Consider the following 22,471-nt stretch of genomic DNA (forward strand, 5'->3'; position numbering starts at 1 on the left):
CCGCGGTGTGACCCGTAAGAACCGCGGTTTTAGACAGTTTACACAACAAGTTTTACACAGTTTACACAACAGTATAAGTCGTAAATTATGTGAAAAACCAGTTGTATTTTTGCCCACATCATTACAACAATTTTCTTAATCATCATTCGTCAATGTTTTCAATATCGAATTCAGTCAGATTGTGGGAACGTGAATCAATTTCGTTGATCAAACCGGCTTTAAACCATGAGCGCAAGCAGATGAGGGCTTCAACAGTCTCGGAATTAAGGCTCATCCTAGCAATTCCAAAACAATGTTTTCTCACTGCCTGCACTAGTGGCTGGAATGCTTAACATATCTCTAGCCATGTTTGATAATTTAGACCATCTTTTAGACCTTTGGTCCCATTCAGCATAACAGCAATGCCTGACAGCCTGACCTGACTCAATTAAGTGTCAGTCAGTCAAAGTTCGAAGTTCAACTCAGGTCCCACCTGGCAACCATTGGCACCACTTTACGCTCAACGCGATTTGATTGGTTGATTTGAAATTTCCGCCAAATTTTAAAAAAATTTCAAAATGGCGGCGGTTCGCACCGGTTTGACGAATTCCAAACCGAGAACCGCACCGAAGTCAAAAACGGCTAAACCGAACCGACGGTTTGGTGATTTTTGGCCGCTAAACCGCGGTTCGCCCCGATCGAAAACGATCGGGGCAGAGCCCTATTCGGGGGTAGGGGCTAGGGGCCTACCCACCAGGGCCACCACTGCGCGGCTTGAAAGGATGGTCACGTGACCATCTCACTGAGCCAATGAAAACCCTAGAAATGGTGCCGTTTTCTGGTACGGACCTCTTTATACGTACGTAGAGACCATGTTGGCCTCACCCTAGATCCCTTCGGGAAATTTCAATATATTAAGTATAACCGGATTTATAATTTTTATATTATTTTTATATTTTTTATATTTTTTATATTTTCATATTTTTTCATATTTTTTTTTATTTCTTTGTATTTTTCGTATTTTTTGCTTAAAATTATTGGGGTGTACGAATATTTTTTCGAGTTGACAACCCCCCGTCATGGCCTTGAAAAAGGCGAACCTTCACGTATGAAACTATAAGAAGCCCCGAAAATACTTTTCAAAGCATTACCTGCACTGCAGTAAAAGCGTGACCATCTTCTAGTCGTCTCCGGTTGACGATCAACAACTCCAGCGCCATGAAAACTAAAGTAAGAATTTCAGTTTAAATCTTATTTTAAGTTACAGAAAAAATTATAAACTTACGGGATGAATTCTATTCAAGGCCATCTGGATGTTGTATGTTTTAATTTGGAGTGTTCATGCAAACGTTGAGAATGACACGCAAATTCAAATTAGGAACTTTCATGTAAACGCTGAGAATAACTCGCAAATTCAATCGATTGAACAAGATGCGGAAGACTGGAACACTGGAGAAGGTGGAGTCAAATGGCAATTTAACTGCGATTTTTTTGGTAATGATATTCGACGATTGGCGAGTACGGGAGAACAATGCGGTGGACATTGCATTGCAAATACAAGGTGCTCCCATTTTCATTATTCCGACGATGGATTCTGTTACTTAAAGAATCCATCTATCGGGGTTTCCCGTGCATCGCATAGTGGTGGAGTATGTGGGTTTCTTCCCTGGAGATCAAATGTTGGTAATGAGTGAAAATAGCAATGAATTTCAAATGACATTATTGTTATGAATACCTGTAATGTCCACAGGGAACGACTGGAGAATTGGCGGCAGTGACATCAAATGGCAAATAAATTGCGATTTTAACGGCAATGACATTCATAAAATCGCGAGTTCCGGAGAAGACTGCAGTAACATTTGCATCGCTATGCGCCCATGTACCCACTTTCGCTACTTTGACGGATTTTGTTACATGAAAGCGGCACCAATAACAACTGTTCGCACACCAACCAACGGGGGAGTTTGCGGTTATATTCCCTGGAAATTCGATCCTGGTAAGACACCAAAAACATGAATTCCTTTTCCTTGTGTTAACAACTGACCTTTTGTCAGATCGAGACCATTGGAACCCCGGTGGGGATGGAGTCAAGTGGCTTTTGAATTGCGATTTTTTCGGCCATGATATCGGGAAAATAGCGAGCACTGGAGAACTATGTGGCGGCCTCTGCGTCGCTAACCCCGAGTGTAATCATTTCCGTCTTCACGAAGGATTTTGCTATTTGAAGAAAGCTCCTTTATCGACTCCCCGGACACCCATCAACAGCGGCATGTGTGGCTTTGTTCCTTACAGGAATTTTAACGATTCCATAGCCACTTGTCCCAAAATTGACGATTTACCGTCAGAATGCCGTCCAATCAAAGACTGTGCTGTTTGGTACGATCAGATTCTAACTATTCCGGGAACAGCGTGTAAACTATCAGATGGAAATCCAGGAGCTTGCTGTCCAGATCTTCCTACAAATAGTATGGACATAATCAAATTCAACTAAAAACATTTGAATTTTTTAATACCTAATTTTCAAAGGTTACGGGCCGCCTCTGCGAACAAAATTCGGTAGAATTGGTAAAAAATATGGTTTCAATTACAACATTAACACGTCATCGATGAACCAAGCAGCCGAGGCGAGTCGATTACAAATGTTCAATGGGCGAGATTGAAAAACGACTCACTCAAAATAACATTCTAGTTTTACCTGGTTCGTCTCGTGCTATTCACGCACTTGTTTTTGCAACAACTGCAGAATCAGCAAATCAACAAAAAATCAGCCGAGAGGCAATCATCGGAGCTTATACAGCCAGTGAAATTGTCAAAAGGTTTTTACTCATCTAGTCCTTAAAACGGCAAACAATTAAGTTATTAAATGTTGTTGTTAATTAGATTTAATATTAAACCTGAGAATGTGACGCTGGCATTGAACCAATTTAATTTGAAGGACACGATTTTATCTAAGATGTGCCCCACGGATTCCGTTTGTAATCAAACAACAATCGACTCTCGTTACCGAACGCTGGATGGGTCGTGCAATAATATCCAGCATTCATCCTGGGGCAGGTCGCTCACACCATTCCAGCGTCTTGCTCCCTCTGGTTATGCTGATGGTACCTTTTTTAGAGGAAAACATCCAAGAGTTGGTAACAATAATACACAGATTTTAATCAAATTTTCATTAGGTGTCCGTGTGCCTCGACGTGCCAAAAGTGGTCGTGAACTTCCCAGGTAACCACAAGTTTTTCATAACTCAACTCTATTAATATGTTGTGTGCTATGCATGAATTTTCAGTGCACGTTTGATTTCTACCACCGTCACTCGCGACGTGGACGCCCCCAGCAAGACGGACACGACATGGGTTATGCAATATGGTCAATTCCTTGATCACGACTTTACGAGAACTCTTGAGTTCAGAATGGGTACGATTAACAATTGTGTTTTGACTTTCAAAACTTAATTCTGCTTTCTTTTCACATCTACAAATAGCTAATTCAAGTACAATCCCATGTTGCATGCCAAACGGAGGATTCATTGACAAGAATCTCGTCCACCCCGAGTGTTTTCCCATTGAAATCCCTCGAAACGATACTTTTTTCTCCAGGTTTGGACAGCGTTGCATGCCCTTGGTCCGTTCAGCTCCAGGACGGAGACCCGATTGCAGCTTAGGTTGTGCCGAGCAGGTAAGGACCTAAAACCCTCCCCCCCCCCCACTACCCTCTTTTCATTATCGCATAGTACACCACAACGGTTTCCCTTATTAATCGATTGATTTCGTAGATGAACCAGTTGACCCACTATTTGGATCAATCGAATGTCTACGGATCTGATGATAAATTAGCCAACGAACTGCGTACGTTTCAAGAAGGCAGATTAAAAGTGACTCGCCGAAGTGATTTGGATTTACTCCCAGCCGATGACGAGTCCAAAATGTCCTGTGCGTTATCCAAACAGGTTTCGGGAATTGATCCACCTAGCGACGTCAAATGCTTCAAAACAGGTAACTTGCCTTTTAAAGAAACATGTTCCAGAACTATGATAATAATTTTTTTTTTTAAATTTCAAAAAGGTGACTCACTTCGTGTTAACGAACATCCCAATTTAGCTGTCACGCACATCGTCTTTTTACGGGAACACAATCGTCTAGCTGAAGAACTCGCCCGTCTCAATTCGCACTGGGATGATGAGCGACTTTATCAGGAAGCCAAGCGGATATTGACTGCGCAAATGCAGCACATTACCTATAACGAATGGGTTCCTATTATTATCGGAAGGAAGAAAATGCAACAGCTCGGTTTATTGCCATTACAGCGAGGCTTTAGCCAAGATTACGATTCCAATTTGAATCCCACAATTTTTAACGAATTTGCTGGAGCTGCTTTCCGATTCGGTCACACTCTAATTCAAGGAAGGCACCAGTAAGTTCTCATACATTCAAATATAAATGTAAATTGTTTAACAGGTGTGATTTCCTGAATATAGTTTAACGAACGCAAGGGGAACAAAGGAAAAAGACATTTTATTACGTCAACATTTTTTCAAAACGCAAGAAATTTACACGCCCGGAAATCTCGACAAGTTTCTTATCGGATTGGCTACCCAACCCGGTCAAAAACCTGAACATTACTTCACCGAAGAGGTATATTATTTGTGACAACGTCTCTTTACTACGATTATTAACATTGTTTTTCATGCACAGCTTACTAATCATTTATTTGAAGAGGAAGGCAAGGGCTTCGGTTTAGATTTGGTTTCGTTAAACATTCAACGCGGTCGCGATCATGGTACATGTCCGTTTTACAAAATAATATAATCAATTTTGTAAAAAGGATTTGGTCACTTTGTTCAGGTATACCTGGTTACAATGCATATCGATCCATGTGTGAACTAAGCGCTGCGAATAATTTTAACGATCTTCGTGATCTGATTTCCTCCTCGGTTTGTTCATAAAAAGTTGATTGAAATGCACTCAAGGTAATTTTACTGACTTTTACAGATCATTGCTCGTTTCGAAAGCTTGTACGAGTCAGTGGATGATATTGATCTGTTTATCGGAAGCATTTCTGAACGATTAGTTAAGGGAGCTGTGGTAGGTCCCACGTTTCAGTGTCTGATTGGTGAACAGTTTTTAAGGCTAAAACGAGGCGATCGCTACTTCTACGATCTTGCTGGCCAGTCTGGTTCATTTACTGAAAGTATTTTTTAGAGTTAACATTTCATTGACAATCCAATTACAATTTACTTTATTTCATAGAACAATTAAATGAGATCCGGCGAACTAGCTTTGCTCGTCTCGTCTGCGACAACAGCAATGTCCGCTCTATTCAGCCATTAATCTTCAAATCCAAGACTGCCGTGTAAGTGTTGACGCCATTAGTTGAAATCACTCATTAGCTAATTAGTAAATCCTAATTTTAGAAATCCTATCGTGGATTGCGAATCATCTTCAATACCGCGGGTCAATCTCCGTCCTTGGCAAAAAGTTTAAAAGAACATCCTAAACTGCAAAACGGAAATAACGCAATTCCTTTCGGGTGTTGCCTTTTTTAGTATTCATTTAAGACAAGCCACAAATTTTGAAAAATATTTAGGAGTATTCGCAGGGTAAACGTCTCTTTACAGTGGCCTGCCATAAAGGCTGCGGCTTTCCACTCCTACATTAAATTAGAAACCGGATGCCATTTCGTGTTCGATCACCGTCGCCTTCCGATTTCTCTTCCCTCTATGCTCTATGCCATCCCTCATAAACCGTCCTCCATGACGTCCGTACCCATTCCTATGTTTCTTAAAAGTATACACAGCTCAAACGAACATGCAATTTTCGTACAAGTAAACATTGGACTTACCAGAAATCAAATGGGCTCGCTTTCTGTGACGCAGGGAATGAAACTTGGGAAGACTATGAGCGCCAAGTTCGTTGGTTGTGTGCACGCGTGCGTTAACGTAGTTAATGTTGACACTGAAAAGAAAAGTTCCTGACAAACTGGTTAGGCAAATATTCAATTTTTGAAAGCTTTCGCAATATTTTTGCGAAATAGCATCGAGGAACATTGAAAATGTCACCCGTCCCACCCCACACACAAGAAATTTCCAGTCGTCGGCCAACGAAGATACCAGCATAATCAAATCTTGTCGGCCGATTGTCAAAGGAATCTAAGATAGTAAAAGAAAATGTAAAATTTGTTGAAACCGTGAAAATTAGAAATTAAATAACTATACCAGAGCACTAAAAACAGCTAGGATGTCCTGATGTCGTTGGCACATTCTTCTGTTTGCGGTTGAAATGCTGTTGTCTGTGTAACCAGATTTAAAATTACCCTTGAAAATGACCTAGTTCAAAAGTGGACAACCTGATTAACTAGCCTACAACGAGCGGTTGAGAAGTTTAAGAGTAAATTGAATCTAAGTAGAAACAGATTTTCATTCATCAATTGCTGCTCCAGCCTCTATCCAAACAGCTACTTTTGCTTCCGACAAAAGTTGCTAATTCCTCTCTTCTTTCTAAAACCAAACTTTCCCAGACAAAAGGTGGTAATAAAATTTGTCAAACACTGTTAATCGGATAAATCCCACAAATCAAGCAAGTCCAACAATATGTTAGAAACTTGAGATTCAAAAGACCTCGTGACTCTCTCACTTGGCACGAATGGTTTGACATCTTAATAAATTATAATATGACTGTGAAATGTCTTATTACCTATGTATAAAAGTAGTCCATCAAGGCTTCATGCTAGTACATTTAACTCACCATACTTTCAATCCTTGCAAAGTAGACCTTGGAATGGAAAGGTTAAAAGATCCAATGTTGGAAAAAAAGAATTGCACAACTACGCCATTTTTTTTTCTACCACATATGTTACCTACTTTGTGTGCTGTTGTTAATATTTAAGCTGCATTCGGTTGACTATCAAATGCAATGCTTTGGCACTTGGCCAAAACACCAAAGACTTGTTTAGCCAAAATTCTGAGAAACCATTCGATACCATAATGCTGTTTGTGCTACGTAATGCAATTTCCTTGCTTGAAAGTTCTATTGGGGTTCTCTTGATCAACTGCCAACCACGTGCTGAATTTCCCGAAGGGATTTAGGGTGAGGCAGTTTGGGTTGGAGGGGAAATGTGGAAATGGAAACGAATGAAATTCGCCTGCTATGCTCAATAGATGGCTTTTGAGTTTTTTCTTAAGGTTCATAGAACTTATTGGGGAAAGAATGTTACTAATAAAAAATTACGGATAAAAATTTGTTGAAACTTTTTTCACGGGATAGCATTCAACTTTGTCCATCAAACATATTGCGGAACTGTCAAATGTTCCTTTACAAGAAACCTCTACACTTAAGAATATCATAGCTGGGTTTAAATCAACAGGAATATACCCATTCAATCGATTTGCGATTGATGCTTCAAGATATTAACTCTCATTCGTTTCAGATAGACCAGGTATCATTTCTGTAAAATTTATTTTGTTACTCTTCTTGATGTTACAATATGTTTAAAATAGTTCCAGAAGAAACGATCGATCTATTACTGCTACACAATACGTCATCATCATCAACAGATGCAGAAACTACAGAACTACCGTCTTCATTACCAACAGTCACCCCAACTACAGCACTACTGTCTGCATCATCAACAGGCGAAAGATCACATTTAATAACCGATCTGGTAGTACAAGAATTTTAACGGATACTCCAGAAAAACTGAAGATTGATGAAGAGAATAAAAAAAGAAATTAGAAAAAGAAAAAAAGAAGGAAGAAAGAGAAAAACGAATGTGATGAGGATTATGAAAATCCAATGCCAAATCATACCAGAGCCGGTCTTGTCAAACGGAGAAAAGTTACCAATTTATAGTTCAATCAGTTGAATCTCATGTCATTTTATGTCTTGTAATGCGTGCCTTATTTTTTGCCTCAAATGAAACCTGCCAGTCGATCGTCTTGTCAAACGGAGTAAAATACGGATCTTCCTTCACTTTAAGTGTTACTAATAAATTAATATGCGTGGCTTACTTGCAATGTTATATGAAACCCGAGCCACTCAAATCATCTTGTCAAACGAAGAAAAGTTAATACAGAATTAACACAGAACGTAGTGTTTACTCTTTTTTACATAATATCTATTTCAATATAATAAAACCCACATGGAAAACACCATTTAAGTTACAAATGATGAACGTGTTCCGTGTTGCTAAGATAAATTTGAATTTCCGCGCTTCGACTTTGCTCCTCCCATTCTCCGCCCACTTATTGTCTAATCTCACCCCTGATTGTTTTCCAATTTGGCCACAACGCACCCCTCTCTTCTAAAAATAATATTGTGTAAAAACTAGACCACATAAAAAAATATTGTTTTAATTCAAACATGTAGGGCAATAACTAGCGCAGACATTCGTGTGCATTATTTTATTTTTGAACGTCACAGATCGACCCAACGCCAGTAAAAGAACAAAAAAAATTTGCAATTTTTTCGCGTGTTTTTTTTATTTTCTGAATATCTAGTGAAATAACAATCGCGGATACTTGAAATTTTCTACGGTTGAAGATTTCATAAATGGGAACATACGTTGTAAAAATGTTATTTTTAGAACTTTTTAACTAATTTTCTCGTCACTGTCCAACATGGTACAGTGTCCAAGATGGGTCCGGTCTCCCCTACTATTGTAGCACATTATTACTTAACTTATACATTTTATATTTATTTATTTTATTAACAAAAATCTTGTATTTAAATTTTTTTCTTATAGTTGTGTTGACAAAGTTGCTGGCAGGTGGAAGCGATGCGGCCAACAGAATTTTAAAGGAATCATCTCTCGTCACCGAAGAGATGGTTTTGACATTTCCCAATGAATTGTCAACCGCAATCCTAGAGGAAGAAATTGGAGAAATTTGGGAAGGTTTAAGAAATATTTCGATGAGGATGCATGGCTGGCGGTTAAAAGTTTAGGTAAATGCCTTAAATCTTAATAAACTAAACCATTTACTAATGCCAAATTCTTTTATTTAACAGTGGCACAGAAGAAGGACCTCATCGAGAAGAAAAAATATAAATATTTATGTTATAGTGGTAAAAAAGTAATTGGGGATTTCGGTACTGTAATTTGTTCTTGTTGCCTTGAGTGGGTTCATTGGAAATGTGATGGTTTGAAAGATGTCCCGAAAGCTAAAGATTGTATATGTAAAATGTTTCTGAGTAATAAATAAACGATGTATATGGCTTCTTGTATCGGAATGGGGTAAAAAAAAATGAAAAATATGCCTCACGGGCATCGATAGCCAGGCAAAAATTGCCCGCCGCAAAAAAAAACAAAAAATGTGCTTCACGGGCATCGATAGGCATGCAAAAATTGCCCGCCGCAAAAAAAAACCAAAAAAAAACATGCCTCACGGGCATCGAAAGCCAAACAAAAATTGCCATCGCAAAAAAAAAAAAAAACAAACAACAAACAACGATAGCCAGTCAAAAAGAATGGATGTTGCAAAAAGAATGGGTTGCCGGGAAAAAATAATTGGAAATAATTAAAAAGGGGAACTCCGAATAGGGCTCGGCCCCGGTTCTCGAAAACCCGGTTTACCCGCGGTTCATCGCAAAAAAAAGTCAACCATGAGCGATCCTGTATACCACAGATAATGAGCACTGGTTCGTTGTCTCCTATCGTTTTAGCCCTATCTCTACTGACGCCAAAACTACACCTGATCGTAGTGCCTCTAGCGGATAAGCTGGTGTACTGCATTAGGGAAACGAAGAAAATAAAGTATATTAGTATTCGTCTTGCAGACGTATATTACTTCTGATGAATGAAAACAAGTTTGTTATTTCTAGATAATTAAAACAAACCTCAAAAGTTCCTAATCAGGGGGAGTTGTATCGGTAAGTAGGCTAATCAATCCTTACACATATTTTTTTTTGAATTATAATAGAATTGGTTTTCTCTGTGTAATTTTTCCATGTATTAATCTTAACTTATTTGGTGTAGGTTTACATAACGGTGGACAGCTTCTTATGACCTTAGGGCCAATTCATCCATACCGAAATGGCAATCGGATGAACTTATAAGCTTCCTAATCGTAGACGGTGCAGGGAGCGGAAGCATCTTGTTGTTTCTTAGATGCTTGTATGCTGCATTGTTCTTCATCTTTAACATTAGTGCTTCCAGGAGAAAAGAGGCCTCATATCGCATTCCTTTGCCATGCTTTTCTTTCTTCAAGGCTTTTCCATGTGCAAAAAATGTCCGTATAACGGACTGTTGCTGTTAATGAAAATAGTTGTAGCATTAGGGATTAGGAATTGTTGTATTATTTTAATTGCAAAATACAATTGGTCAAAAACATGATTGCTTTACAATTTTTTTTTAGTACAATTGAATACGTCATGTTATTATTTTAATTCATGATCAAAACGAACAAAGGTCAGGCAAAATAGACTACCTGCTGAGGTAGACATCGAATTTTTTCAGAAAGTTGATTTTGCGTTAGTGCATTAATGCTTCGCCTTAGATTGTTGACTGTTAATGCAGCATTCTGTTGAAAAATAAAGGTATTTATTATATTTAAATTTAGTTTTGAAATATAAATTTTCTACCTTTGCGTAATAATTGTACCGTTGAAACTGTCTTTGTTTAGCTTTTAGTCTCTTTGTTAGAGTAGTAACCTTTTCAGATTGAACTACCTTTAGACTTTTAAGTTTGCCTTCGTGTACTCGGCACTTGCTACATTGCTTGTCTTCCGTGTTGGATACAGATCGACATTCCGATGAGCGAAATTCACTTACAGAGAAGGTTCTTGTAGTGGTATATAAGGAAAGATCCAAAATTCCACAACAGGGATATTTGCCATGAAATTCATGAATTGCTCTCTGCAAATCAAAAGCTTGCCATGTTCCGCTGTTTATCAGAAATGGGAATGTTACTTTTCTTCCGTTAATGAAGAAATCAAGGTGATCGCTCGTTATTAAGACAATTTTATGGACAAAATCATTTCCACTAGTAATCGTGGTGTAGCAGCTTTTGTTGACAGCGTCCCAACGCCAGTTATCGGGTAGTTTAACAATACGTGTCAAGGAATGAAAGTCAAAACTGGTTGTTTGCTCTAATGGTAAATATACAAATCATTAGACATGAAATATAACTATCAAATAAGTTGGTCACCGTTTTGAAGAGGCAGCTCTTGCTCATGTAATATACTAGTTTCGCCAGACATGGACTGGGGCTGAGAAACATTTACAGTTTGCTGTCGAGAAGTTATGCAGTCTCCAACATCTGTGGCTATATAGTCTGTCATGGCAGAACTTGATGGTAATGTAAATTCCATGGCACAAACATTGTTTACTACCACAGCGGTGGTCTCATTAGGTATCACTACAAAAAGAATACATTCAATGTTGACAATATCAATTTACCAATTATCACAACAATAACACAATTTTCAAGGTAGTTGCTCACCGTTGTCAACTGGGACCTCAGGCTCACATAATTTCAGCTGATTTACAGGATCCGACTGATGTTGTTTGGCATGGTAAGTTTGCTGTCGATGCATCTGAAAGCAACCAGTATCTGCAGCTACAGAGTCACTTCGATTGCAAGTGTCAGAGAATGATTTGCCAACAGTGCTTAGCTTCCCTATGAAAACATAAAATAAAATAAAAATCTAACTTTACATTATACAATTAGTTACCTTGTTGTTTTTCATTGTTGCATTCAGCAAATGGATTACGTTTATTGGCACTGGCAGAAGTACAGTATTTTGGAACTGCTAAGTCTTTTAATTTCCAGACCTTGAAGGGATGGAAAATTCCGCCTATTTCTCTACCCTTTACTATATCATCGACATCAAAATGCCGACCACAAATGGGAGAGCCAATCTTTAATCCAGGTTTAGAAATTGCTTTCTTCCACTCCAATAACCTCTTGTCGGTAGTTACAAAACGTCCAAATCTATTTCCGTCTTGGTTTTCTTTATCGGCGATTACGCCACAAATGAAACAGTAGGCACCACGTATCTTCTTATTTTGTTTTAACGCCATATTATATACATCGTCGATTGTACCATCAGGACGCCACAAACTTGGGCAATGGCGGATTGGCGGTTACAGAGAAGCTGCAAGCTGTACTGAAAGCAAAGTTAGGGATTGAAAGCCCCACTGGATGGCAGGATAAGTAGGTGTAGCACCTCAAAAAAAGGAGGAAGGGTATAGAAAATTTCGGGGACAGTTGCCCATGTTATTCCTCTTATGGAGACAACGAACCAGTGCTCATTATCTGTGCTGTATACTAAACATCCCAACAAGATAGATAACACTAATCAAAGTACAGTATCCTGCACAAAAATCCGAACACCGATTTAATTTTTTAAAGCCACCTATTGGCGGGGTGGTGGTTTTTTTTTTTTTTTTTAAGGGGGAGGGTAGACGGGGTGATGGACACGACAGGGCAGGGTTGGGTAAGTCTAGACATTAAAAAAAAAGGCCTTAAGGTATTACGCTTTAAGGCAAGTTACAGGTCAGGACATTTATGCAACCCCCAGGATGGTGTGTTTTTTTAAACGACAGTTGGAAATTTAGAGTTTAGGCTTGGTAATGTTGCTTACCGAAACAATTTAGTTTATGTTCCAGCTGCCTGTGAAAGTTTACGTCGTTGTCAATGGCGTAGGTGTAGCCTTTCTGAATGTGATGCCGGAGATCGGTGTTCGATTCCAGGTGAGGTGATGAATTATTGTGGTTACTTTACGAGAAATTCTCGTTTGTATATAGAACAAATTTTCATCGAGCAATTTGTTCTTTTTTTTTGTTTATTAAATAACTTAAAAAATAATAATTTACTTCGTTCTAAAAAAATAGTATTCCCAGCATATGCGAATGAATAATATTATAAAGATACCAAATATATTGCAATTCCTTATCGGGAATCGAACACTGATCTCCGGCGACGCAATCAGAGGCTCTACACATATGCCATCGGTATCGACAAAATTGTGCACAGGCGGCTGTGTAATTTATTTTGGGTAAGGAATATTACACAGCCTAAATCCAACATTTCCAACTGTCGTTAAAAAAAAAACACATCACCCTGGGGGCTGCAAAAATGTCCCGACCTGTTACTTGCCTTAAAACGTAATACCTTAAGGCATAAAAAAAAATTTCTAGACTTACCCAACCCTGCCCTATGTGTCCATCACCCCGTCTACCCTCCTTCTTAAAGGAAAACAAACAAAAAACCCTTTACCCCGCCAATAGGTGGCTTAAAAAAATTAAATCGGTTGTTCGGATTTTTGTGCAGGATACTGTACGTTGGACCACGATATAATAGGAAAGGTACACTCTCGGCTATCCCCAAGACCGGCGGGTGTTCTGTAAAGGGTCCCAAGATTCACCGCCAGGTTCGCTAGTATAGGAGGCCCATCGCCTCTCGGGGGTATAGTAAAAATTGGGGTTCTTCGTTCGTTATCTATAAAATTACCAATCAATGTGTCCAGAAATTGATTTCGTTTAAGCTTAATTTAATTCCCTATCCTTAAATACCTAATTCATCTAGATTAGGCAATTATTTATATGTTAAATTTATGATTGAAATTCACAATTTTTTGAAATTTGCGCCTTTCGCAACATTGCCACTTTCATTATATTAAACACGTTTGCCTTCTCTCTAGTGCAGAATTCATTATAAATAGAATTCGTCAATATTTATTTAATATATCCATTTTTAACAAAGGTGTAAAAGTTGCTGCACTAGAAAGAAGACAAACGTGTTTAATATAATGAAATTGGCAATGTTGCGAAAGGCGCAAATTTCAAAAAATGTTGAATTTCAATCACAAATTTTACATATAAATAATTGCCTAATCTAGATGAATTAGGTATTTAAGGATAGGGAATTAAATTAGGCTTAAATGAAATCAATTTCTGGACACATTGATTGGTAATTTTATAGATAACGAACGAAAACCCCACCCCATTTTATTTTTTATACCCCCGAGAGGCGATGGGCCTCCTATACTAGCGAACCTGGCGGGGAATCTTGGGACCCTTTACTGAACACCCGCCGTTTCTTCCAAGAGACTGGGATAGCGCGAGAGTGTACCTTTCCTATTATATCGTGGTTGGACATTAAGGGCACAGTTGTTAGGCCGTTCAAGGTAAGACTTAGCTTGTGTTGTTTAATGCAATAATGGAAACTCATTTAATTTAATTTCAGTTTAATGGAAGTATTGCCCATAAGGCATATGTGGAGTTCATTGTGACCAACAGTCACGCATTTACGTTAGGGGAGGAACCTGCATTTCGAAAATTTCTGTTACTTTTGCAACACTTGTACAAGCCGCTTGGAGCAACGGCTGTTAAAGCCCGAATTATGAAAGCTTTTGTTGAACTGAAATTTCAAGTCATGGCAAAACTCGGCAACTGTAATTTAGCCCTGACCGTATTAAGTGAGTAAAGGAAAAATACAAATCTGGGGCAATCGGGCTAAAAACCCGATGAGAACCGGGTTTAGAACCGGGTAGCATACCCGGTTTCACTTTCCGATTACCCACGTAAAACCAGGGTAGGTAGTGGGCACGAACTTTAAAGAACCGTTACACAACGGATCTCAATTTTTTTCCGGGAATACCTACCCATTTACCCAAATACCTACCCATTGGACACGGTGCCGAGCCAGAGTAATAGAATACTGGTGTAGCCACGGCCATGTTAACTCCCTCTCTCGGATTTTTTCCCAAAAGTTGTTGCCAATTTCGCGTATCGATTGTGAGAAAATGAGGCAAGATATCGATTTAAGTGTCCCATAACCGTAACTGCCACCTATGAATTGAGTTTTAAGGGTTGTTATTTAAAATCGTAGACTTTTACTTTTTTCACATTAATTAATTAAGCCACTTTTTGTTTACTTTCTGAAGTACAGACGACGAAAATGAGCGAAAACATAGCGAAAACGTAATACATCACAACTTAACAACACAGTCGCTGTGGCGCTTTCGTTATGGGACAGAAAGACTTTCAGGCCAAAAAGGCAATGGGAGGGCCCGCCATAAGCGTGGCTACACCAGTATTCTATTACTCTGGCCGAGCCCTACTCCGAAACATTTCGTTGCAATAGGGAATAACACCACTTATTGCAACGACAGATTTCGTTGCAATAGTGAAATAGTGCCTTATTGCGCCGAAAGATTTCGTTACAATAGGGAAAAAGTCCCTTATTGCAACGAAAGATTTCGTTATAATAAGGAAAAAGTCCCTTATTGCAACGAAGGATTTCGTTGCAATAGATTCTACCGGTAAACTACGATAAGATGAAATCGTGTTATTTTCCAATACACTAATTAGCACTTTTAATCGTAAATTAACATACCTGTCTGACAATCGGTCAGTATTTTGAGTTCCGCTTGTTCTTTTTCTGGGATATGTGGTCAATCTTTGCTATTTTGTATAAAACACATCGTCACATATTTGTTTTTAAAGCAAATGATAATAAAAAATAGAAAAAATAATTAATTCAGTTACCTCTGCAATTGTTTTCTATTCATACCACTTCGACGCGGCATTACACTGTTTTGATTTTAACTAACTATATTATTTTTAACAAATCAATAATAAAATAACCAAAACCAACAAGGAACATTTGTAATAATAACTTTTTTATTTATGCTGTCGTCTGCTTTGTAACAAAACAACCCTGAAATAGTAGCTGCCGTTTATTTCTTATATCATTTTAATATTCAACTCCTCTTAGGAAATATGTCATGCTAATAACATGAAGACGTATTCAAAATATTTGTATTCATAGTTATTAATCTATACTATTCTTTCCAGAATCAGTTCTTTGTACCGTAAGATAACCCAATCTCCATATATTGAGCTTAGCAGGCGAATTTCATTCGTTTCCACTTTCCCCTCCAACCCAAACTGCCTCACCCTAAATCCCTTCGGGAAATTTCAATATATTAAGTATAACCGGATTTATAATTATTATATTATTTTTATATTTTTAAATATTTTTTTGTATTTTTCGTATTGTTTCTTGTTTGCTTACAAATATTGGGGTATACGAATATTTTTTCGAGTTAACAACCCCCCGTCATGGCCTTGAAAAGAGCGAACCTTCAGGTATGAAACTATAAGTAGCCCCGAAAATACTTTTCAAAGCATTACCTGCACCGCAGTAAAAGCGTGACCATCTTCTTGTCGTCTCCGGTTGACGATCAACAACTCCAGCGCCATGAAAACTAAAGTAAGAATTTAAGTTTAATTCTTATTTTAAATTACAGAAAAAATTTTTAACTTACGGGAAGAATTCTATTTAAGGCCATCTGGATTTTGTATGTTTTAATTTGGAGCGTTCATGCAAACGTTGAGAATGACACGCAAATTCAAATTAGGAGCGTTCATGTAAACGCTGAGAATGACACGCAAATTCAATCGATTAAACAAGATGCGGAAGGCTGGAACACTGAAGAAGATGGAGTCAAATGGCAATTTAACTGCGATTTTTTTGGTAATGATATTGGACGATTGGCGAGTACGGGAGAACAATGCGGTGGACATTGCATTGCAAATACAAGGTGCTCCCATTTTCATTATTCCGACGATGGATTCTGTTACTTAAAGAATCCACCCATCGGAGTTTTCCGTACACCGCATAGTGGTGGAGTATGTGGGTTTCTTCCCTGGAGATCAAATGTTGGTAATGAGTGAAAATAGCAATGAATTTCAAATGACATTATTGTTATGAATACCTGTAATGTCCACAGGGAACGACTGGAGAATTGGCGCCCGTGACGTCAAATGGCAAATAAATTGCGATTTTAACGGCAATGACATTCATAAAATCGCGAGTTCCGGAGAAGACTGTGGCAACATTTGCATCGCTATGCGCCCATGTACTCACTTTCGCTACTTTGACGGATTTTGTTACATGAAAGCGGCACCAATAACAACTGTTCGCACACCAACCAATGGGGGAGTTTGCGGTTATATTCCCTGGAAATTCGATCCTGGTAAGACACCAAAAACATGAATTCCTTTTCCTTGTGTTAACAACTGACCTTTTGTCAGATCGAGACCATTGGAACCCCGGTGGGGATGGAGTCAAGTGGCTTTTGAATTGCGATTTTTTCGGCCATGATATCGGGAAAATAGCGAGCACTGGAGAACTATGTGGCGGCCTCTGCGTCGCTAACCCCGAGTGTAATCATTTCCGTCTTCACGAAGGATTTTGCTATTTGAAGAAAGCTCCTTTATCGACTCCCCGGACACCCATCAACAGCGGCATGTGTGGCTTTGTCCCTTACAGGAATTTTAACGATTCCATAGCCACTTGTCCCAAAATTGACGATTTACCGTCAGAATGCCGTCCAATCAAGGACTGTGCTGTTTGGTACGATCAGATTCTAACTATTCCGGGAACAGCGTGTAAACTATCAGATGGAAATCCAGGAGCTTGTTGTCCAGATCTTCCTACAAATAGTATGGAAATATTCAAATTCAACTAAAAATATTTGAATTTTTTAGTATGGAAATATTCAAATTCAACTAAAAATATTTGAATTTTTTAATACTTAATTTTCAAAGGTTACGGGCCGCCTCTGCGAACGCCATTCGGTAGAATTGGTGAAAAGAATGGTTTCAATTACAACATTAACACGCCATCGATGAACCAAGCAGCCGAGGCGAGTCGATTACAAATGAGTTCAATGGGCGAGATTGAAAAACGACTCACTCAAAATAACATTCTAGTTTTACCTGGTTCGTCTCGTGCTATTCACGCACTTGTTTTTGCAACAACTGCAGAATCTGAAAAAATCAGCCGAGAGGCAATCATCGGAGCTTATACAGCCAGTGAAATTGTCAAAAGGTTTTTACTCGTCTAGTCCCTAAAACAGCAAACAATTAAGTTATTAAATGTTGTTGTTAATTAGATTTAATATTAAACCCGAGAATGTTGCGCTGGCATTGAACCAATTTAATTTGAAGGACACGATTTTATCTGAGATGTGCCCCATGGATTCCGTTTGTAATCAAACAACAATCGACTCTCGTTACCGAACGCTGGATGGGTCGTGCAATAATATCCAGCATTCATCCTGGGGCAGGTCGCTCACACCATTCCAGCGTCTTGCTCCCCCTGCTTATGCTGATGGTACCTTTTTTATAGAAAAACATCCAAGAGTTAGTAACAATAATACACAGATTTTAATCAAATTTTCATTAGGTGTCCGTGTGCCTCGACGTGCCAAAAGTGGTCGTGAACTTCCCAGGTAACCACAAGTTTTTCATAACTCAACTCTATTAATATGTTGTGTGCTATGCATGAATTTCCAGTGCACGTTTGATTACTACCATCGTCACTCGCGACGTGGACGCCCCCAGCGAGACGGACACGACATGGGTTATGCAATATGGTCAATTCCTTGATCACGACTTTACGAAAACTCCTGAGTTCAGAATGGGTACGATTCATAAGTGTGTTTTGACTTTCAAAACTTAATTCTGCTTTAATTCACATCTACAAATAGCTAATTCAAGTACAATCCCATGTTGCATGCCAAACGGAGGATTCATTGACAAGAATCTCGTCCACCCCGAGTGTTTTCCCATTGAAATCCCTCGAAACGATACTTTTTTCTCCAGGTTTGGACAGCGTTGCATGCCCTTGGTCCGTTCAGCTCCAGGACGAAGACCCGATTGCAGCTTAGGTTGTGCCGAGCAGGTAAGGACCTAAAACCCTCCCCCCCCCCTACCCTCTATTCATTATCGCATAGTACACCACAACGGTTTCCCTTATTAATCGATTGATTTCGTAGATGAACCAGTTGACCCACTATTTGGATCAATCGAATGTCTACGGATCTGATGATAAATTAGCCAACGAACTGCGTACGTTTCAAGAAGGCAAATTAAAAGTGACTCGCCGAAGTGATTTGGATTTACTCCCAGCCGATGACGAGTCCAAAATGTCCTGTGCGTTATCCAAACGAGTTTCAGGAATTGATCCACCAAGCGACGTCAAATGCTTCAAAGCAGGTAACTTGCCTGTTAAAGAAACATGTTCCAGAACTATAATAATAACTTTTTTTTTTAATTTAAAAAAGGTGACTCAATTCGTGTTAACGAACATCCCAATTTGGCTGTCACGCACATCGTCTTTTTACGGGAACACAATCGTCTAGCTAAAGAACTCGCCCGTCTCAATTCGCACTGGGATGATGAGCGTCTTTATCAGGAAGCCAAGCGGATATTGACTGCGCAAATGCAGCACATTACCTTTAACGAATGGGTTCCTATTATTATCGGAAGGGAGAAAATGCAACAGCTCGGTTTATTGCCATTACAGCGAGGCTTTAGCCAAGATTACGATTCCAATTTGAATCCCACAATTTTTAACGAATTTGCTGGAGCTGCTTTCCGATTCGGCCACACTCTAATTCAAGGAAGGCACCAGTAAGTTCTCACACATTCAAATATAAATGTGAATTGTTTAACAGGTGTGATTTCCTGAATATAGTTTAACGAACGCAAGGGGAACAAAGGAAAGAGACATTTTATTACGTCAACATTTTTTCAAAACGCAAGAGATTTACACGCCCGGAAATCTCGACAAGTTTCTTATCGGATTGGCTACCCAACCCGGTCAAAAACCTGAAAATTTTTTCAGCGAAGAGGTATATTCATTGTGAAAACGTCTCTTTACTACGATTATTAACATTGTTTTTCATGCACAGGTCACTAATCATTTATTTGAAGAAGAAGGCAAGGGCTTCGGTTTAGATTTGGTTTCGTTAAACACTCAACGCGGTCGTGATCACGGTACGTGTCCGTTTTACAAAATAATATAATCAATTTTGTAAAAAGGATTTGGTCACTTTGTTCAGGTATACCTGGTTACAATGCATATCGATACATATGTGGCCTAAGCACTGCGAATAATTTTAACGATCTTCGTGATCTGATTCCCTCCTCGGTTTGTTCATAAAAAGTTGATTAAAATGCACCCAAGGTCATTTTACTGAATTTTACAGATCGTTGACCGTTTCGAAAGCTTGTACGATTCGGTGGATGATATCGATCTGTTTATCGGAAGCATTTCTGAACGATTAGCTAAGGGAGCTGTGGTAGGTCCCACGTTTCAGTGTCTGATTGGTGAACAGTTTTTAAGGCTAAAACGAGGCGATCGCTACTTCTACGATCTTGCTGGCCAGTCTGGTTCATTTACTGAAGGTATTTTTTAGAGTTAACATTTCATTGACAATCCAATTACAATTTACTTTATTTCATAGAACAATTAAATGAGATCCGGCGAACTAGCTTTGCTCGTCTCGTCTGCGACAACAGCAATGTCCGCTCTATTCAGCCATTAATCTTCAAATCCAAGACTGCCGTGTAAGTGTTGACGCCATTAGTTGAAATCACTCATTAGCTAATTGGTAAATCCTAATTTCAGAAATCCTATCGTGGATTGCGAGTCATCTTCAATACCGCGGGCCAATCTCCGTCCTTGGCAAGAAGTTTAAAAGAACATCCTAAACTGCAAAACGGAAATAACGCAATTCCTTTTGGGTGTAGTCTTTTTTAGTATTCATTTAATACAAGCCAGAAATTTCGAAAAATATTTAGGAGTATACGCAGGGTAAACGTCTCTTTACAGTGGCCTCCCATCAAGGCTGTGGCTTTCCACTCCTACATTAAATTAGAAACCGGATGCCATTTCGTGTTCGATTACCGCCGCTTTCCGATTTCTCTTCCCTCTATGCCCTATGCCATCCCTCATTAACCTTCCTCCATGACGTCCATACCCATTCCTATGTTTCTTAAAAGTATACACAGCTCAAACGAACATGCAATTTTCGTAAAAGTAAGCATTGGACTTACCAGAAATCAATTGGGCTCCCTTTCTGTGACGCGAGGAATGAAACTTGAGGACGCGGGAAGACTATGAGCGCCAAGTTCGTTGGTTTTGTGCACGTGTGCGTTAACGTAGTTAATGTTGACACTGAAAAGAAAAGTTCCTGACAAACTGGCTAGGCAAATATTTAACTTTTGAAAACTTACGCAATATTTTTGCGAAATAGCATCGAGGAGCATTGAGAATGTCACCCGCCACACCCTACACACAAGAAATTTCCAGTCGTCGGCCAACGAAGATACCAACATAATCAAATCATGTCGGCCGATTATCAAAGGAATCTAAGATAGTAAAAGAAAATGTAAAATTTGTTGAAACCGTGAAAATTGGAAATTAAATAACTATACCAGAGCACTAAAAACAGCTAGGATGTCCTGATGTCGTTGGCACATTCTTCTGTTTGCGGTTGAAATGCTGTTGTCTGTGTAACCAGATTTTAAATTACCCTTGAAAATGACCTAGTTCAAAAGTGGACAACCTGATTAACTAGCCTACAACGAGCGGTTGAGAAGTTTAAGAGTAAATTGAATCTAGTACCAAAGGCATTGCCCAGGCGATCCCAGCCCCGGGTGATTCAGCACAGTCTGACTTTGAAGTCATGCCGTAAAGGGACAAAGTTTATGGGAAGAAAAGTATCCTTATGTCTGTGAAACAAACACGACCTCGTCTCCTACGCAGAAACAACCACCAAGCAAAGGTATCATAACGCCCAAAAACGAGTCTGGGGTATTCAGTAGTTTCTGCCAAGTCTGAGACGACAAGAGTCGCGTCAGTTGGTCAATTTGTATCCACCCAAGTTTCTGGTTCACACCAAGTAGAAACAGATTTTAACTCATCAATTGCTGCTCCAGCCTCTGTCCAAACAGCTACTTTTGCTTCAGACCAAAGTTGCTAATTCCTCTCTTCTTTCTAAAACCAAACTTTCCCAGACAAAAGGTGGTAATAAAATTTGTCAAACAATGTTAATCGGATAAATCCCACAAATCAAGCAAGTCGAACAATATGTTAGAAACTTGAGATTCAAAAGACCTTGTAACTCTCTCACTTGGCACGAATGGTTTGACATCTTATTAAATTATAATATGACTGTGAAATGTCTTATTACCTATGTATAAAAGTAGTCCATCAAGGCTTCATGCTAGTACATTTACCTCACCATACTTTCAATCCTTGCAAAGTAGACCTTGGAATGGAAAGGTTAAAAGATCCAATGTTGGAAAAAAAGAAGTGCACAACTACGCCATTTTCTTTTCTACCACATATGTTACCTACTTTGTGTGCGGTTGTTAATATTTAAGCTGCATTCGGTTGACTATCAAATGCAATGCTTTGGCACTTGGCCAAAACACCAAAGACTTGTTTAGCCAAAATTCTGAGAAACCATTCGATACCATAATGCTGTTTATGCTACGTAATGCAATTTCCTTGCTTGAAAGTTCTATTGGGGTTCTCTTGATCAACTGCCAACCACGTGCTGAATATGAACAATGAGGGGTAAAAAGAAATAAAAAAGAAAAAAAAATCGTGGATAAATTTGTAATTCCTCTACTAGATGTCAGTGTTCTGAATAGTGGGCGGGAATCGAGTAGCCCAGAAGCCAAAATTGTGGCAAGAA

General features: G+C 39.0%; 3 protein-coding genes and 2 long non-coding RNA genes across 10 annotated transcripts; 3 read left to right on the forward strand and 2 right to left on the reverse strand.

Annotated features, from left to right (window-relative positions):
- Nucleotides 1-968: 968 nt before the first annotated feature.
- LOC116925665 lies at nucleotides 969-22,337 on the reverse strand. Of its 6 annotated transcripts, none has more exons than XR_006648009.1 (11): nucleotides 21,394-22,333; nucleotides 21,204-21,314; nucleotides 21,003-21,137; nucleotides 5,815-5,927; nucleotides 2,874-3,084; nucleotides 2,675-2,813; nucleotides 2,493-2,519; nucleotides 2,024-2,435; nucleotides 1,715-1,958; nucleotides 1,265-1,645; nucleotides 969-1,204 (listed from the first exon to the last, which is right to left on the reverse strand). It is a non-coding gene; the product is annotated as an uncharacterized LOC116925665 (long non-coding RNA). The 6 variants fall into 6 exon arrangements; XR_006648011.1 differs by lacking the exons at nucleotides 969-1,204; nucleotides 1,265-1,645; nucleotides 1,715-1,958; ... (3 more) ...; nucleotides 2,874-3,084; nucleotides 5,815-5,927 and adding exons at nucleotides 16,038-16,180; nucleotides 16,241-16,621; nucleotides 16,691-16,934; ... (3 more) ...; nucleotides 17,887-18,097; nucleotides 20,823-20,943 and having other exon boundaries at nucleotides 21,394-22,337; XR_006648013.1 differs by lacking the exons at nucleotides 969-1,204; nucleotides 1,265-1,645; nucleotides 1,715-1,958; ... (3 more) ...; nucleotides 2,874-3,084; nucleotides 5,815-5,927 and adding exons at nucleotides 16,038-16,180; nucleotides 16,241-16,621; nucleotides 16,691-16,934; ... (3 more) ...; nucleotides 17,887-18,097; nucleotides 20,823-20,943 and having other exon boundaries at nucleotides 21,394-22,337.
- Nucleotides 2,302-5,779, forward strand: LOC116925662 (chorion peroxidase). Its single transcript, XM_032932383.2, has 14 exons — nucleotides 2,302-2,444; nucleotides 2,506-2,795; nucleotides 2,860-3,080; nucleotides 3,153-3,198; nucleotides 3,263-3,390; nucleotides 3,458-3,651; nucleotides 3,749-3,968; nucleotides 4,038-4,386; nucleotides 4,451-4,607; nucleotides 4,668-4,752; nucleotides 4,818-4,906; nucleotides 4,965-5,163; nucleotides 5,223-5,325; nucleotides 5,387-5,779. Exons 2-14 carry the CDS (start codon nucleotides 2,626-2,628, stop codon nucleotides 5,454-5,456), a joined length of 2,031 nt encoding a protein of 676 aa, XP_032788274.2. The 5' UTR covers nucleotides 2,302-2,444; nucleotides 2,506-2,625; the 3' UTR covers nucleotides 5,457-5,779.
- LOC123473725 lies at nucleotides 9,588-10,299 on the forward strand. The gene is made up of 2 exons (XR_006648031.1): nucleotides 9,588-9,836; nucleotides 9,943-10,299. It is a non-coding gene; the product is annotated as an uncharacterized LOC123473725 (long non-coding RNA).
- LOC123473723 lies at nucleotides 9,893-12,208 on the reverse strand. Its single transcript, XM_045175010.1, has 6 exons — nucleotides 11,639-12,208; nucleotides 11,407-11,583; nucleotides 11,113-11,322; nucleotides 10,548-11,053; nucleotides 10,394-10,486; nucleotides 9,893-10,215 (listed from the first exon to the last, which is right to left on the reverse strand). Exons 1-6 carry the CDS (start codon nucleotides 11,985-11,987, stop codon nucleotides 9,967-9,969), a joined length of 1,584 nt encoding a protein of 527 aa, XP_045030945.1. The 5' UTR covers nucleotides 11,988-12,208; the 3' UTR covers nucleotides 9,893-9,966.
- On the forward strand, nucleotides 16,039-20,562 carry LOC116934984 (peroxidase). The gene is made up of 17 exons (XM_045175006.1): nucleotides 16,039-16,185; nucleotides 16,260-16,638; nucleotides 16,706-16,951; nucleotides 17,010-17,420; nucleotides 17,526-17,808; nucleotides 17,873-18,093; nucleotides 18,166-18,211; nucleotides 18,276-18,403; nucleotides 18,470-18,663; nucleotides 18,758-18,977; nucleotides 19,046-19,394; nucleotides 19,459-19,615; nucleotides 19,676-19,760; nucleotides 19,826-19,914; nucleotides 19,973-20,171; nucleotides 20,231-20,333; nucleotides 20,395-20,562. The coding sequence occupies exons 1-17, from the start codon at nucleotides 16,174-16,176 to the stop codon at nucleotides 20,462-20,464; spliced, it is 3,192 nt and encodes a 1,063-aa protein (XP_045030941.1). The 5' UTR covers nucleotides 16,039-16,173; the 3' UTR covers nucleotides 20,465-20,562.
- Nucleotides 22,338-22,471: the final 134 nt, after the last annotated feature.

The sequence above is a fragment of the Daphnia magna genome, linkage group LG6, assembly GCF_020631705.1.
Source record: "Daphnia magna isolate NIES linkage group LG6, ASM2063170v1.1, whole genome shotgun sequence".
Taxonomy (NCBI): Eukaryota; Metazoa; Arthropoda; class Branchiopoda; order Diplostraca; family Daphniidae; genus Daphnia; species Daphnia magna.